Source organism: Sabethes cyaneus, chromosome 3 (assembly GCF_943734655.1).
Source record: "Sabethes cyaneus chromosome 3, idSabCyanKW18_F2, whole genome shotgun sequence".
NCBI classification, from domain to species: Eukaryota; Metazoa; Arthropoda; class Insecta; order Diptera; family Culicidae; genus Sabethes; species Sabethes cyaneus.
The window spans coordinates 132394024-132411355 of record NC_071355.1 but is presented as its reverse complement, the minus strand read 5'-3'; the positions used below and the strand labels follow the sequence as shown (position 1 = coordinate 132411355).

Below are 17332 nucleotides of genomic sequence, written 5' to 3'. Positions count from 1 at the left end.
CTCACATTGTTGAAAACGAAGCATTTGATCAATATAGCATTCCGGGATACACCGTCGCTGCTTGTTTATCACATTCTAGACATACTGGTGGTGTTGCTATTTATGTCAGAGAATTAGTTCAATTCCAGATTTGTCTCAACGAAGTGAATGAGGGCAGCTGGTTCTTGGGCATTACAGTTGTGCGTGGCATGAAGATGGGTAACTACGGTGTTTTATACCATTCACCCAGTTCTAGCGACCAACGTTTCACAGAAATCTTGGAAAATAGGCTGGAGACATTTCTTGATTCAAGTAAATTAAATATATTGGCTGGGGACTTTAATATAAATTGACTTAAGAACTCAAACTCTCATTTGAAGCATCTTGCAGAATTTTTCAATTTAAGGCAAACGGTAGATGAATACACGCGCATTTTCCAACGTAGTAGAACCTTTGATTGATCATGTTTATTCCAATTTTGATATTATTTGTTCAGTCGCGGATACTAATTTAAAAATAACCGATCATGAAACATTAGTTATTAATATTGTAAATAATTTCAATAATAACGATGATTTTGTAAAATTGAAATGCTGGAGAAAATATTCGAAACAGGCTATTTCGAATCTCGTGGAGAGAAGCGTGAATTTTCGTTCGCAGCCGGTAATTTAGATGAATCTGCAGCTGCTCTTACAAATATTCTGAAGACGTGTACGAATCAATTAGTTGAAGAAAAATTTGTTTCGTTGAAAAACTCGAACAGCTGGTACAATTTAGATCTCTTGCGCCTTAACACTAGATATACCAGCATTTTAAATTTACCTATTTATACCAAAACCAGTCAAAATGACTGGTGGATAAGAAACGGTTGGTGAACGACTGAATAATGTGCAACACAGACCCTATAGTGGTCCTTAGCCTCTTATCCAGCAACTTTTATCTCCACCTCCTCGTGGTAGGGTAACCAACCTGTTTTGGACCTCATCTGCAGCTGTACATAATTTGGACACTTTCATTTGATTTTGCTGTAAGTGTCCAAATTATGTACAGCTACAGATGGGGTCCAAAATAGGTTGATTACCCTACCAGCCGGAATACGAGCAACCTTACCAGAGGTGTGGTAACCAACACTGGTGGAAACTAAAGTCGTATACCGACAGGCAAGGAGGCACTGTCTTGTTTCGGCACTATACGATAACAGCTCCATCATGAGACTCGGCAGCATAGCCCTAGTAAGGCAAGATTTTTATATCTAAAATACTAGCTGACCCGACAAACTTCGTATTGCCACAAATTAACCTGTGTTGTACATAAATCATGAATCTCGGATGATCTTTGTTACAATCTCGAGTTTTGCAAGCCCCCCAGTGGGCGGCGCGTCCGACGGCGGGTCACCGGCAACACTCGCGACCGTCTCGTCCTGAATGATCTAGTGTTACTATAGATAGTATTTGTGGTCTTGTATTGACTAATGTTTTATGGAAGACTCTAGAATTTCTCGAGTTCGATTAGTTTTTGAGTTTCGCAAAAATTTCTGTTTTATTTGTATGAGAGTCCATATCCCCCTACCACAGGGGTGGGAGGTCTCTAACTATCGTAAAATAAATTCAAGACTCCAAAATCTCCCACATGCCAAATTTGGTTCCATTTGCTTGATTAGTTCTCAAGTTATAAGGAAATTTGAATTTCATTTGTATGGGAGCCCCCCCTCTTAAAAGGGGAAGGGGTCGTAATTCACCATAGAAAAAATTTCTGCCATCTAAAACTCCCACATGCCAAATTTGGTTCCATTTGCTTGATTAGTTCTCGAAATAAGAGGAAATTTGCATTTCATTTGTATGGAAGCCCACCCTCTTAAAGGGGAGATGGGCCATAACACGCTTTCTAAAGAAGAGAGGGGTCTCAATTCACCATAGAAAAAAATCTTGCATCCAAAGCCACTTACATGTCAAATTTGGTTCCATTTGCTTGATTAGTTCTCGAGTTATGAGGAAATTTGTATTTCGTTTGTATAGGAGCCCCCCCTCTTAAAGTGAGGAGGGGTTCTAATTCACCATAGAAAATATTCATGCCCTAGAAAACTTTCACATGCCAAATTTGGTTTCATTTGCTTGATTAGCTCTCGAGTTATGAGGAAATTTGTATTTCATTTGTATAGGAGCCCCCCTCCTAAAGTGAGGAGGGGTCCCAGTTCATCATAGAAAAAAATTTTGTCTCGAAAAACACCCACGTGTCAAATTTGGTTCCATTTGCTTGATTAGTTCTCGAGTTATGAGGAAATTTGTATTTCGTTTGTATAGGAGCCCCCCCTCTTAAAGTGGGGAGGGGTTCTAATTCACCATAGAAAATATTCATGCCCTAGAGAACTTTCACATGCCAAATTTGGTTCCATTTGCTTGATTAATTCTCGAGTTATGAGGAAATTTGCATTTCATTTGTATAGGAGCCCCCCTTCCTAAAGTGGGAAGGGGTCCCAATTCATCATAGAAAAAAATTTTGTCTCCAAAAACACCCACGTGCCAAATTTTGTTCCATTTGCTTGATTAGTTCTCGAGTTATGAGGAAATTTGTATTTCATTTGTATGGGAGCCCCCCCTCTTAGTGTGGGGAGGGGTCCTTATTTACCATAGAAAATATTCTTGCCCTCGAAAACTTTCACATGCCAAATTTTGTTCCATTTGCTTGATTAGTTCTCCAGTTATAAGGAATTTTGTATTTCATGTGTATAGGATCCCTCCTCCTAAAACGGGGAGGGGTCCCAATTCATCATAGAAAAAATTATTGTCTCCAAAAACACCCACATGCCAAATTTGGTTCCATTTGCTTAATTACTTCTCGAGTTATGAGGAAAATTGTGTTTCTTTAGTACAGGAGCCCCCCCTCTTAAAGTGGGGAGAGGTCCTAATTTACTATAGAAAATATTCTTGCCCTCGAAAACCTTTACATGCCAAATTTGGTTCCATTTGCTTGATTAGTTCTCGAATTATGAGGAAATTTGTATGGAAGCCCCCCCTTTTAAAGAGGAGAGGAGTTATAATTCCCCTTATAAAGAGGGGAGGGGTCTCAATTTACCATAGAATAAATTATTGTCACCAAAAACACCCTCATGCCAAATTTTGTTCTATTTGCTTGATTAGTTGTCGAGTTATGCAGAAATTTGTGTTTCATTTGTATGGGAGCCCCCCCTCTTAGTGGGGGAAGGGGTTTCTAACCATCACTAAAACCTTTCCTGGCCCCAAAAAACCTCTACATGCATATTTTCATGCCGATTGGTTCAGTAGTTTTCGATTCTATAAGGAACATACGGACAGACAGACAGACAGAAATCCTTCTTTATAGGTATAGATTACGATTACGAAATTCAACTCGAAACATTTAACATGAACAGGCGATGAAACAAGGATTTGGAATGGATGCTTCCTACCTGGAACGGTAAAACCAAATTTCGTGGATGGCGACAGAATGTTGCTCGTTCAGTTAGAACCGCAAAAGTTCGACATTGTGGCACTACAGGAGATCTGTCGCAAAGGCGGGAAAGTTTGGGGGATCCGTGGCGGCAAGGCCCAATTTTGCCAGAACGATGGAGCAACCAACGAGCTTCGTAGTGATGGGCAGAATGCAGGATCGGGAGAGGATATATGTGTTGAGGATAACAGGCCGCTTCTTCAACTACACCATCATAAACGTGCACTGGCCACACGAAGGTAGACCCGACGACGAGAAAAAAGCGTTCTATATCCAGCAGGAGGCAACATACGATAGCTGCTCGAGTGCTCGCCACGGGATATAATCGTCATTGGGGACATGAACGATCAGATCGACAGGGAAGCAATGTATAGTGATAACGCCCAGCGATGCATCAACTTTGCAGCTTCCCGAGGCCTGGGGATCAGAAACACATTTTTTCCCCACATAGATCTACGAAACCACCAGGAGATCACCTGACCAACCAAGATTGAACCTAATCGACCATATTCTCATCGAAGGTTGGGTTTTCTCGAATATCACCAACGTACGCTCCCTACGGGGTACGGATCTCGACTCAGATCATTACCTAGTAGCAGCACACGTGCGCTCAAAATTATCGACGGTATATACCTCACGACAAAGCCATCCTCGGTTAAACAATCGATAATTAGACAACCCGGAATGTGATGAGAACTACGCGCATACTATGCGCCTTCCTCTGTGGCCAGGTGCTTCGACCCTCGAAGATAAATGTAGCAGGATACGTTCGGCAATCAGTGAGGCCGCAAAACGCCAGAAGGAGAGCTAGAACCACTATTTCAGGCCAGTGAGATGCGTGAGATGCGTAAAGGATACACACCGAGGCCTGATATGTGTAAGAACGAGCAGGGAAACCTGGCTACAAACGAGCGCATAGTGGTTGGCGAGTGGAAGCAGTTCTTTGATAGGGATCTCAATTGCTGATATAGCAAAAGAAAATGGAGCAAAAGTGAACGTAAGAGAGCCTAAGGGCGTTTCGACTTCCGATCTCAAAGAGATCCGGCGAGAAATCGGTCAGCTGAAGAATAGAACCGCCGAAAAGGACCGACTCTCGACAAAACTCTACAAAAATGGCCAAGAACCATTAGGAACGGCATTTCACTGAATAATTTCATGCTTCGGACTCACCGTTCTCCAGAAATGCTAAATTTCTTCATAGAATCTTGCACCAGTCATTTTGACTGGTGATGGATGGATTCTTGATGATATGGTGAACATGGTAGCTTGCGTATCATTTGTGTCTAGTTTAAAAGTATATTTTTTGTGTGAAATCAAGTGCTATTGGTGATCTATTGCTAGTGATCCGACGGCATATTTAGTGACATCGACAGATAAGTAAAAGTTTCATTGCATGCTTTTCATTTATCTTGTTTTTTAAACGATTTATTTCTAAACCAGCGCCGCACATAGCGCCTATGCAAGTAGACGCTACGGCCGGCGGCTGCTTGAAATTTCATTGTTGCGTTTTTTCATTGTTCACTGCCTTGAGTGCCTGCCGTTGCTGCTGGACGAGTCCAGCCGGCGTGCGTGTGTATGGAAGTTGAGATGGATTGTGCAAAATGTGGTAATGTTATTCGGGCCAGCGATGATCCTGTTGTTTGTGTTGGTAAATGCAAATCTGTATTTTGCAGAGCTTGCACGCCACTAACCAAGATAGCAGCGAAAATTGTGAATGATAACGAAAATATTGTATTTAAATGTGGATCGTGTTTATCAGCCCGAGATGACGGTGGTAAAGATGACGCTTTTCGTGGTGAGTTGACTGCGATGATGGATACATTATCATCTGTCTCTCAGTCGCTTGCACACAACGAAAGTGGAATTGAAAACCAGATAAACAACGCAATTTCTAACGGTATTGATAGTATTTTGAAATCTATCAGTAACTCGCTTCGTGAGAGTATGGCAAGCATTGAATCCAGTGTGGCCAAAAAACTTGATGATTTCAAAAAAGCTATATTTGATAATATCGATCGGGATAGAAATGTTGCTTCAATGAATAGAAAAAGGTCGCGAAATGAGAGAACGGTTCACTCTGAATCGGACTCAAATCCCAGCAAGAAAATGTTGTTTAGTCGAGATAAAGCGATTGTTGATAATTATGACGAGGTTTTTTCGAGCAATAATAAAACTTACGCGAGTGTTTTAGCGGAATCAGCTGGAAATAAATCGAATAATGTACAGAAAAAAGAGAACCGTAAAGCTCGACCAGTCATTGTGATCAAACCGGTCGAGTCTTCTCAATCTAGTGAAGAAACGAGATGTTTTGTGAAAAGTAATTTAGATCCGAAAAAACATAAGATTAGTAATTTTAGAAACGGGACAAACGGTTCGATTATTGCTGAGTGTGCAATAGGGGATGACATTGAAGTCGTGAAAAATAACATTCAATGCAATTTGGGTGAAAAGTTTAACGCTGTTATTCCTACAATTGCTAAACCGAAGGTTAAAATTGTAGGAATGAGTGATCAACATTCCTCCGATGTCTTCGTAGACTTGCTTAAAAGTCAAAACGATGACATCGGCATCAACGAGGTCAAAGTTATTGCACAATATGAAAATCCACGCTTTAAATATAACAAATTTAACATGGTAATCGAAGTTGACAAGGACACTTATAACAGCCTGATGAATGCTGGTAAAGTAAGCATCGGGTGGGATAAATGTCCTGTTAAAGAGGCCGTCAATGTTTTGCGTTGCTTTAAATGTGGAGAATTTGGTTATAAAAGCACAGAGTGTATAAATACTGAAGCATGCTCTAAATGCAGTGGAAATCACAAAACATCCGATTGCTCTTCAACTGAATTTAATTGCGTGAATTGTACAAAATCAAATAAAGTACTTAAAATGAATTTGGACGTAAAACATCCAGCATCTAGCTCACAGTGTCCGGTTTATCGGAGACTGTATGAAAAAAGAAAAAGCAACATATTGTCAAGTAAATAGCAACAAAAGAAATCGCAATTCGATAGGAAGTTAGAAATAGTCTATCTGAATATTGCTGGTTTATCTACAAATTATGTTGCGTCGCGACATCTTGTAGAAATAAAACGTCCAATGTTGGTAGCTCTAGCCGAAACTCATATAGTGGACGCTGATGCCTACAATCAATATAGTATACCGGGTTATAAAGTTGCTTTTTGCCTTTCGCATTCCAGATATACTGGTGGTGTTGCTATTTACGCCAAGGAATCAGTTAAATTCAACGTTCGTACAAACGAATCCGTTGAGAACAATTGGTTTCTAGGTATTTCAGTTGAAAGAGGCATGACGATTGGAAATTTTGGAGTAATATATCATTCCCCTAGTTCAAATGATCAGCGCTTTTTGGAAATTTTAGACAACTGGTGGGATAATTTTGTTGACTTAAATAAATTAAATATTATTGCGGGTGACTTTAATATTGATTGGCTTAATGGATCAAATTCGAACCAATTAAAGCAATTAGCAGATTTTTACAATTTAAGGCAAACGGTTAGCCAATTTACTAGAATTTCCAGACACAGTCGAACAATAATTGATCACGTGTTTTCAAACTTTGACAAGGTCCATTCTGTTACAGAGGCCAATTGTAAAATTTCTGACCATGAGACAATTTTTATTTTAATCGAGAAGGACCAAACCTGTGATGATAAAGTAAAGATAAAGTGCTGGAATAGATATTCGAAGCAGGCAGTGTTTCAGCTTGTTTCGAGAAGCTTGGATTTTCTCCCAATAACTGGTGTTTTGGACCATAAGGCAGCTGTGCTTACCAACACGCTGAAAGAGTGTACCAATAAGCTTGTTTTTGATAAGTATGTGAAACTACGTTACACAAACAACTGGTACTCTTTAGATCTAGTACGTTTAAAACGTGAAAGAGATAAAAAGTACAAGAAGTTTCGTAGAAGTAATAATAGTGATAAGTATGTGAAATTACGTAACACAAACAACTGGTACTCTTTAGATCTAGTACGTTTAAAACGTGAAAGAGATAAAAAGTACAAGAAGTTTCGTAGAAGTAATAATAGTGATGATTGGGCTAGGTACACAGCCGCTCGTAACATATATTCACGCACCTTGAAAAAGGCTCGATGTGATTATATTCAACGGAAGATTGATCACCATCAAAATAACAGCAAGGAGTTATGGAAAATTTTAAAACAGTTGATTCAAAGGAAAGATAATTCTCCGCGGTCCATAACTTTCAATGGAACAGAAGAACAATCGAGTCAAGTAATAGCGAATAAATTCAACAGTTATTTTGTTGATAGTGTTCAGCTGATCAATCAAAGTATTGATTTGGTCAGTGAACCTCACGAAATAATACAGCCGATTTCTAATAATATAAGATTTGATGGATTTCGCCCTACTACTTTTGCAGAGTTGAAGGATATTTGTTTTTCTTTAGAGAAATCGGCTGGTATCGACAATGTCAACGCAAAAGTAATACAAGATTGCTTTCATGTCATTGGACACGACTTGCTGGACCTTGTTAATGAATCGTTGCAAACTGGGCACGTGCCTAAAGTTTGGAAAGAGTCACTTGTGATTCCTATTCCCAAAGTTAATGGAACGGATAAAGCCGAAGAGTACCGTCCTATTAACATATTGCACACATTAGAAAAAATTTTAGAACTTGTTATCAAAGGCCAGCTTATGAATTACTTAAATTATAATCATTTGCTAATTCCAGAGCAATCAGGCTATCGAGAGGGACACTCTTGGAAACTGCATTAAACCTGGTGCTAGCAAAATGGAAAGAAAAAATCGAAGCTAAAGAAACTATTCTTGCTGTATTTTTGGATCTAAAACGCGCGTTTGAAACAATCTCTAGGCCCTTATTGTTATAAACCTTGAAGCGATTTGGTATTGTAGGAATGGCATATAAATGGTTTCAAAGCTATTTATGTGACAGAACTCAGAAAACTCGCTTTGATAATTTGAATTCTGATTCCCTTGCCAACACACTTGGTGTACCGCAAGGAAGTGTATCGGGGCCCCTTTTGTTCATAATGTATATCAATGACATGAAACGAGTTTTACGGTTCTGCGACATAAATTTGTTTGCGGACGACACTGTTCTATTCATTGCGGCTAAGGACCCTAATGAAATTGTCACACATTTAAACCAAGAATTACATTATCTTTCGAATTGGTTGAAATTTAAACAGCTTAAGCTCAACATTAGCAAGACAAAATATATGATCATTTCAGCCAACTCCAAGCCAGACGTAAACGTTGAAATTGATGGTGAGACTATTGACCGCGTAAATGAACTAAAGTATCTTGGAGTAACCATTGATGACAAGTTAACCTTTAAGTCTCACATTGATAATGTCATCAAAAAAATGGCGAAGAAGTACGGTGTCTTGTGCCGTTTAAAAAATGAATTGACGATTAGTAGTAAAATTCTTTTATATAAGTCAATCATTTCACCACATATAGATTTTTGCTCATCCATCCTATTCCTTGCAAACGATACACAAATATTGAAGTTGCAACGCTTGCAAAATAAAGTTATGCGATTAATTTTAAGATGTAATAGATACACTTCCTCATATATTATGCTGGACGCATTGCAATGGCTTTCTGTGAAGCAAAGAGTTTAGTTTTTGACAATGGTGTTTCTATATAAAATTCTTAACGGGATGGTACCTCGATATTTGTGTGACCGAATTGAACGAGGAAGAGATTTGCATTCGTACAACACTAGAAACGCGGAAGATGCAAGAACGCCACATTTTTTGTTTGGAAGATCACAGAACTCTCTGTTGTACAAAGGAATAAATTATTTCAATTCGATGCCCAGAGAAATAAAACGTGCAGCAACAACGGCGGAATTCAAAAGGCTTTGCATTTCACACATAAAATCTACCTTATAGACACAATTTGATGATTTTTTGTATTAATTTAAGAAGATTGTTTATTTAGTTATTTTTTGTATATTTAGTGGATATAGTAAGTTATCATGTTCACTGATGATGATGGATTTGAAATTGTTATTATTATTAATTAAAAAAGTTTAGAGAAGGCTACACATGTTTGAGCCACGCGCGCGAGAACAGACATACACAATCTGGAAATTGAATGATCAGGTTAAAGTCCTGAACAAAGGGTTTGGAGCGGAAGCTGGACAGGCTTGGGTTTGCTTGTGGACTTTGGAACTCGTATACCATCGCTTTGTTGCGGAGTTGTATATCGAGCACCAAAGTTCTGCAGGATCTCCCTCGTAGTTCTAGATCGTTATCTAGAACCAACTCTGACCAGCTTGTGCTGCTAAATATTAGGTTCAATTCCTAATCAAGTCCAGATAATTTTCGGGTTGGAAACGTTTTGGACGAGCCTTGGACATTTTTTGAAAATGTTGATATTCACTTGAAAGTTTGATATGTCTGTATTAGAAGCCAGTTCGTTATTTGCTTTTGCACCTGGCTACATTGTTATTACATAAATATCTTAATAGATAAATCGTCTCGCTCAAACCGTTGTAGGGGTATGAGCTGGGACCATCATCATCATCATCATCATCATCATAAATGGCAAAAACAAAAATTGTATTTGTTACTAATATATATAAAGGCGGAAACGAACAAAATAAAAAAAAGATGACGAAAATCGAACGCTCCGTTTTCTAGTGATGAGCGGTCGAACTCTTGTCTAAGATGTCAGTGTCGCTGCAGTGCTCGTGGTAAACATCTGAACTGAAAAGGCAACCCAATAAATAATCCTTCTGCTTTTCCGTAAATTACGTAGGATTAATTACCCGATTTGGTCGTTTTGGGGTATTTCGTCGGCAGGAAAATTTTCTATTGGGCAATTTGACAATGTTGTTCCCGTATCCAAGACACGAACCACCAATATGTTTGCCACCAAAATATCCATGAAACACCAGCGGCATTAGCATTCTATATATATTGATTATACTGACTGTAGCTATTAACTAGACCAAAATTGTAATGAAATGGATGATGAATTTTGTTATAAAAGTACCTATGTTATTCATAGGTCGTTCTGTTAAAACAAAACAACGTTTGGATCGTATGTTTTGTTAACCATCTTTTTTTTTGTTTTTCAGGAGGCCTATTGGTTAGAACAATATTCTTGGGCACTGTTCAAAGCAATGTCTCATATGCTTTGCATTGGTTATGGAAGGTAAATTTTGTATCCATCGTCTTATTTGTTCATTTTACAATGTTTATTTTTTTAGGTTTCCACCACAATCACTCACGGATATGTGGTTAACAATGTTGTCTATGATATCTGGTGCAACTTGTTACGCTCTCTTTCTGGGACACGCAACTAACTTGATTCAAAGTTTAGACTCCAGTAGACGTCAATACCGGGAAAAGGTATATTGCCTCTTCTTTAGTTTTTATCTATAGTTCATATGGTCGGTATTAAGTCAGACCGGACTAAGTCGCAAAATTTAAAAAAATGAGTTTATGATAGCAAACGACCAAGAACTTCCTAAACTACATTTTACTCTAATCAGATTACATAAATGTTACAAATAGCCAGAGATATGAATTCATATCGAACGGTTGATAGCTCTAAACATCACAGAGTAGCAAACTTCGTTTTTATCGAAATTAGATTTTTGTGACTTGGTTCAGTCTGACTTAACACCGACCATATATAATCAAATGTTACCCTCCTATTTAGGTAAAACAAGTCGAAGAGTACATGGCTTATAGAAAATTACCAAGGGATATGAGGCAAAGGATAACAGAGTACTTTGAACATCGTTATCAAGGAAAATTCTTCGATGAGGAATGTATTCTGGGTGAGCTCAGTGAAAAACTAAGAGAAGATGTGATAAACTACAATTGTAGGTAAGCTGTTATATTTGCAAATCAATAGCCTAAAAAATTGATTATACTTACTGATTTCAATTTTCACAGGTCTTTGGTTGCTTCAGTGCCTTTTTTTGCCAATGCTGACTCTAATTTTGTATCAGATGTAGTAACTAAATTAAGATACGAAGTATTTCAACCTGGTAAGTCTTATATCAAAAGAGGTCTTATGACCACAGCTATTGTTTTCTTTTCCAAAAGATTGGGCAAGTAAAATTATAGTCTATCAGATCCTGATTCGAATTTATGGATTTGTCAATTTTCATAAAATACATAAAAAATTTAACATTCAAAATCTCGTACCGTTTATGAATATCGTACATTCAGCAAAATATTTTGTAAATGCAAAAGGATTTAGTATAAATTCAACAAAATATATTACAGACTCACGGCTTACCCATAACTTCTTTTGATTTTTGATTTGATCATTTGGTTCAACAATAAGTTTTGTTGTTTCTTATAAATACCAACTGGCAGGATAAAAATGATGATATTCTTAAAACAAAAATACGCTTTGTTGAAATAATATTACTTTGTTCCAACGACAACTGCGGTTATATTAAAACAATAAATCAAATTGTTTCAATAAAAGTGTATGAAAAAAAAACAAAACCATTCACGTATTCGGGAAAAGCAGGAAATGCGGGAAAAAGTCGGGAGATCGAACCTGTAAGGAAAAACGCAGGAAAAAATCAGCAATTTTGCAAAGTTGCACTAAACTGGGAATTTAGAAATTTACGCAAAAAAGAAATAGCCGCTGTTGCTGTCTGGAGACATTCTGCCACATACACACTCACGCACGCTCATCCTCACATCGTCTTCTCGCATACCTTATTCGCGAGTCGAATAACTCGTGAGCAATCAGCTGCCCGTGAGGGATTTTGCATTACCTTTTCTTTTCGTCCACGATTCTACTCGCGAGTAATCGGTATCAGCAGCGCGGGCAGCAACGACAAACGAGAGCGACGACTGTAGTTGTTAGCTAAACATACACTCGCAAAAACTCGTCGCAGTGCATGAATAAATGAGAGCGAAAGTTCGAAAGGGATGCTTATACCGGCGTGTTCGTTGGAATAAGTACGCGTAATTAATTAATGAATTAATCAGCTCCAGGCCGTGGTTTTCTCTGCTGTTTGAAGATATCGTCTCCATTCCACTCGGTCCAAGGGCGCAATTCGCCTTCCACTTCATCGATCCATCTTGCTCGCTGCGCGACCCGCCGCGCCGTCTCGTTCCAGTCGGATCGTTATTGAGAACTTTTTTAACTGGGCTGTCGTCCGACATCACGACGTGCCCAGCCCATCGCAAGCGACCGATTTTTGCGGTGTGAGCGATGGGTGGTTCCCTACACAGCTGATGCGATTCACGGTTCGTTCGCCTCCTCCACGTTCCGTCTTCCATCTGCATTCCGCCGTAGATGGTGCGCAACACCTTCCGTTCGAAAACACTAAGGGCGCGTTGGTCCTCCACGAGCACAGTCCATGCCTCATGACCGTAAAGGACTACCGGTCTAATCAGCGTCTTGTAGATTGTAAACTTCGTGCGGTGGCGAATTTTGTTCGATCGCAGCGCCCTGCGGAGTAGGCACGATTTCCTGCCATAATGCGTCTTTGTATTTCTCTGCTGGTGTCGTTGTCTGCGGTAACCAGTGAGCCCGGATACACGAACTCTTCTACCAACTCGATTTCTAAATGAATCCGGAAGGGAGGTCAGCATTCATTTCTCTAGAACCTCTTCCTTTCATGTATTTTGTTTTCAATACATTAATGACAAGTCCAAAGAGCTCCTCCTCCCAAATCTTGACAATGACCCAGTGCAGCGCTCTAGCCAGTGCGTCACCACCGTATTTCAGCAGCTCGCCGGGTAGCTGATCTGCCCCAGCCGCTTTATTGTTCTTCAGCCGACCTATCTCTTATGCAACATCGTGGAGGTCGGGGGTGGTATTCTGTCGTCTTCTGCACGTGCCTGAGGCACATAGCCTTTGCGCGAACGGTTTAGCTTCTCGTAGAACTTCCGTTTAACGTTAGCACGGCACATTTCTTCCATCGCCCGAGACCGGGACCGGAAGACCGAGTTTTGCCTGTTCCGTGCTTGTTTATATCGCTCCACATTCGCCCTCGTACGGTGTTGCAGCATTCTCGCTCGAGCTGCATTCTCGAACCAATCGTTTTTTCGGTTCGGATTAATTGTACCTAGTGCCACTAGAGCAGTACTACCGATGGCGGTCTTAATGCCTTTCCAACCATCTTCAAAAGTTGCTGCGCCAAGTTGCTCTTCCGTTGGTAGCCCTGCTTCCAGCTGCCGCGCGTATTCCTGGGCAACTCCGGTGACTCGTAGCTGCTCGATGTTGGACCGCGGCGCACGACTTCGACGCGTGTTATATACCATCGAGAGTTTTGAGCGCATGTAGACTGCAACAAGGAAATGATCCGAATCTATATTCGCACTGCGGTAGGTGCGAACGTTTATAACATCAGAGAAGAATTTACCGTCGATTAGAATATGGTCAATTTGGTGTTCTATTCGTTGGTCTGGTGATCTCCAGCTGGGATCTTTGCGGTGGAACCGAGCACAGCGTGCATATCGCAAACATAAAACAACGCTGACACAGCTCAACTTTAAACGTTCCAGTGATGAATATCGTCATTTGAATGCGGAAACCGAATTTTTTTTGGAATTTCGTTAATTCGAAGACCATGAGCACCATTGCACCATGAGATTCGCCGAAAAATTTTACATAAGATCACTTATATTTCAACAGTCTATTTCTGAATCCAAGCAGACCATTTCTGAATTTCATTCGTTTTTAGACTAGTTTTTCCCATAGTGCAATAAAGTGTTAATAAAGCCATTTTTAAGTTTCAAACTTACTTCGAACTTTCGAATAATCACGGGAGTGAAATGCCACATTAGTCGACATAACAATGCATTATATCGCTCAAATAACTAGCACACTTAAATAATAAAACAGTTTCAAACTTCGAACGCTTAGAATAAAATACTCGCTAGTATCGCTAATATGATAAAATATTATACTTATTGTATACCACCGGATTTATTTACCGGATGATTTATTTCATCGAAACTGTCGAATGTAGAGACCAAACTCGTTTTTGACATTTTTGAGACTGATTTAGCCGAGAAAAAATCCGAGAATTAAATCCCAACAGTCGACAAACATATAATAAGTGAAAAAAAAAGTTTCATGGAAAATCAATCCTTGCGTGGTATCCAACATATCAGTAAAATTTCATTTCAATCAAAAATAATCGAATCAAACCGTTTTGTTAGCTGACCTGGAATTGCTCTTCATCACTTTTCCTGTATTTCAATGCAAATTACAAAACTGCAAATTGTTCACACATACATCATTCATGCACACATACATATACGCACATACGTACATATACACACATAGATACATATACACACATAGATACATATACACATACATGCATACACGTATACATGCATACATACATACATACATACATACATACATACATACATACATACATACATACATACATACATACATACATACATACATACATACATACATACATACATACATAGATACATACATACATACATACATACATACATACATACATACATACATACATACATACATACATACATACATACATACATACATACATACATATATACATACATACATACATACATACATACATACATACATACATACATACATACATGCATACATACATACATGCATACATACATACATGCATACATACATACATGCATACATACATGCATACATACATACATGCATACATACGTACATGCATACATACATACATGCATACATACATACATGCATACATACATACATGCATACATACATACATGCATACATACATACATGCATACATACATACACGCATACATACATACATGCATACATACATACATGCATACATACATACATGCATACATACATACATACATACATACATACATACATACATATATACATACATACATACATACATACATACATACATACATACATACATACATACATACATACATACATACATACATGCATACATACATATATACATACATACATACATACATACATACATACATACATACATACATACATACATACATACATACATACATACATACATACATACATACATACATACATACATACATACATACATACATACATACATACATACATACATACATACATACATACATACATACATACATACATACATACATACATACATACATACATACATACATACATACATACATACATACATACATACATACATACATACATACATACATACATACATACATACATACATACATACATACATACATACATACATACATACTCGGAGTCTCAAACTTCCAACACTTACAATAAAATGCTCGCTAGTACCGCTAATATAAAATATTATGCTTACTGTATAACACCGTGTTCGTTAGAATGTCCTTTATCCGGTGGTATACAATAAGTATAATATTTTATCATATTAGCGATACTAGCGAGTATTTTATTCTAAGCGTTCGAAGTTTGAAACTGTTTTAAGTTTGAATCAGAACGGCAATTAAAATTTGTTCGTAATTGATTTGTTCATGATGAACTTAAGGAGGTATAGTACCTTTTACACCATATATTTTACCTTATTTCAAATATTTTTTCTCGATAACGCGAAAAGCGAATCGATTCTAAACATTGCATTTTATACTAATACTATACTAATACGATTTTGTTTTTATATGGGAACCTGTTCCCCCATCTCCTACAGCTCCTTGAACATGATCTTTCGAAAAAACATGAATTTCGGTGCCATGGATTGGCGCTCGGGAGCTTATCCGAAATGAAAAATTTCAAAACGACATGAAAGTATATTAAATTATCTTGTCTTTGACCCATCCTTTTTTATTCGGACTTTTTTAATTCGGACACATAGCAAAATGGCGGACATTCAAACAAAAATATCAGTTTTAGGTGAAAATTTAACTTTCTAAAGAACTACAAGGTATACAGCCCTAAAGGTTGTACGAAAGGGTGGCACAGGACTATATCAGATCATTAGATCAAAGACTAATGTAAACTGCATTTCTGGCATATGTATGTTTATAAAAATCTGTGAGTGCCATTGTTTAAGTGAATGTTTAAAAGAGAGAGCGAAATATTCAGATTAAATTCTTCATTGAATGCAATTGTGGCTTTGAATACGTGCACGGGGGTTTATAAGTACAACGTCTGCAAACATTGACACATAGAGATTTCTTTTGAAATGCACTTGTGTTCATCATAAAGGTTGAAATAGTAATGAATGATCAGCCCACAGCTTATTGTATTAAATATGGTTATGCGTAGCTCGACATGTTTCAATAATCTTACTTTAACACGTTTGTGGCCTTTAAAAGGGACATGGTTACAAGTAACATTAAAGTCAAAGCACCTTCATCGCAAATATGACGTGCCATTCGAATATCCTTCTCTTTTGACCTGAATGGCAACTGCCACGTAAGTTAGCGGCGTCGATTCATTGTCTTTTGCTCCGAGAAGGTTTTATTAGTTTACTTTCACAGCTTACCGCTAGTTACATAGCAGAAAATATGGCACATACGCAAAAATTTCTGTTTTATTTGTATGATAGGTAGGTATCTTCGTACCACAGGGGTGAGGGGTCTCAAACCATCATAAAATAAATTCATGGCTCCAAAAGACCCAAAAAAAATTTGGTTCTACTTGCTTCATTAGTTCTCGAGTTATAAGAAAATTTGTATTTCATTTGTATGGGATCTCTCCTTCTTAAAGAAGGCAAAGGTCCTAATTCACCATAGAAAAAACTCTTACCTCCAGAAACCCCCACATGCCAAATTTGATTCCGTTTGCTTAATTAGTTCTCGAGTTATGAGGAAATTTGTGTTTCATTTGTGTTGGAGCCCCCTATGTATAAAGACGGATGGGTCTCGGTACGCCATAGAAAAAGTTCCTACCT

At 38.2% G+C, this 17332-nt stretch overlaps 1 protein-coding gene across 1 annotated transcript in view; it reads left to right on the top strand.

Moving 5' to 3' along the window:
• LOC128740156 (uncharacterized) overlaps positions 1–17332 on the top strand; it is a 298630-nt gene that overhangs the window by 245999 nt on the left and 35299 nt on the right. Inside the window, exons 12-15 of the mRNA XM_053835681.1 lie at positions 10544–10620; positions 10676–10817; positions 11131–11300; positions 11370–11464. Of these exons, the coding sequence (XP_053691656.1) occupies positions 10544–10620; positions 10676–10817; positions 11131–11300; positions 11370–11464 (484 nt within the window). The remainder of the gene's footprint in view (positions 1–10543; positions 10621–10675; positions 10818–11130; positions 11301–11369; positions 11465–17332) is intronic.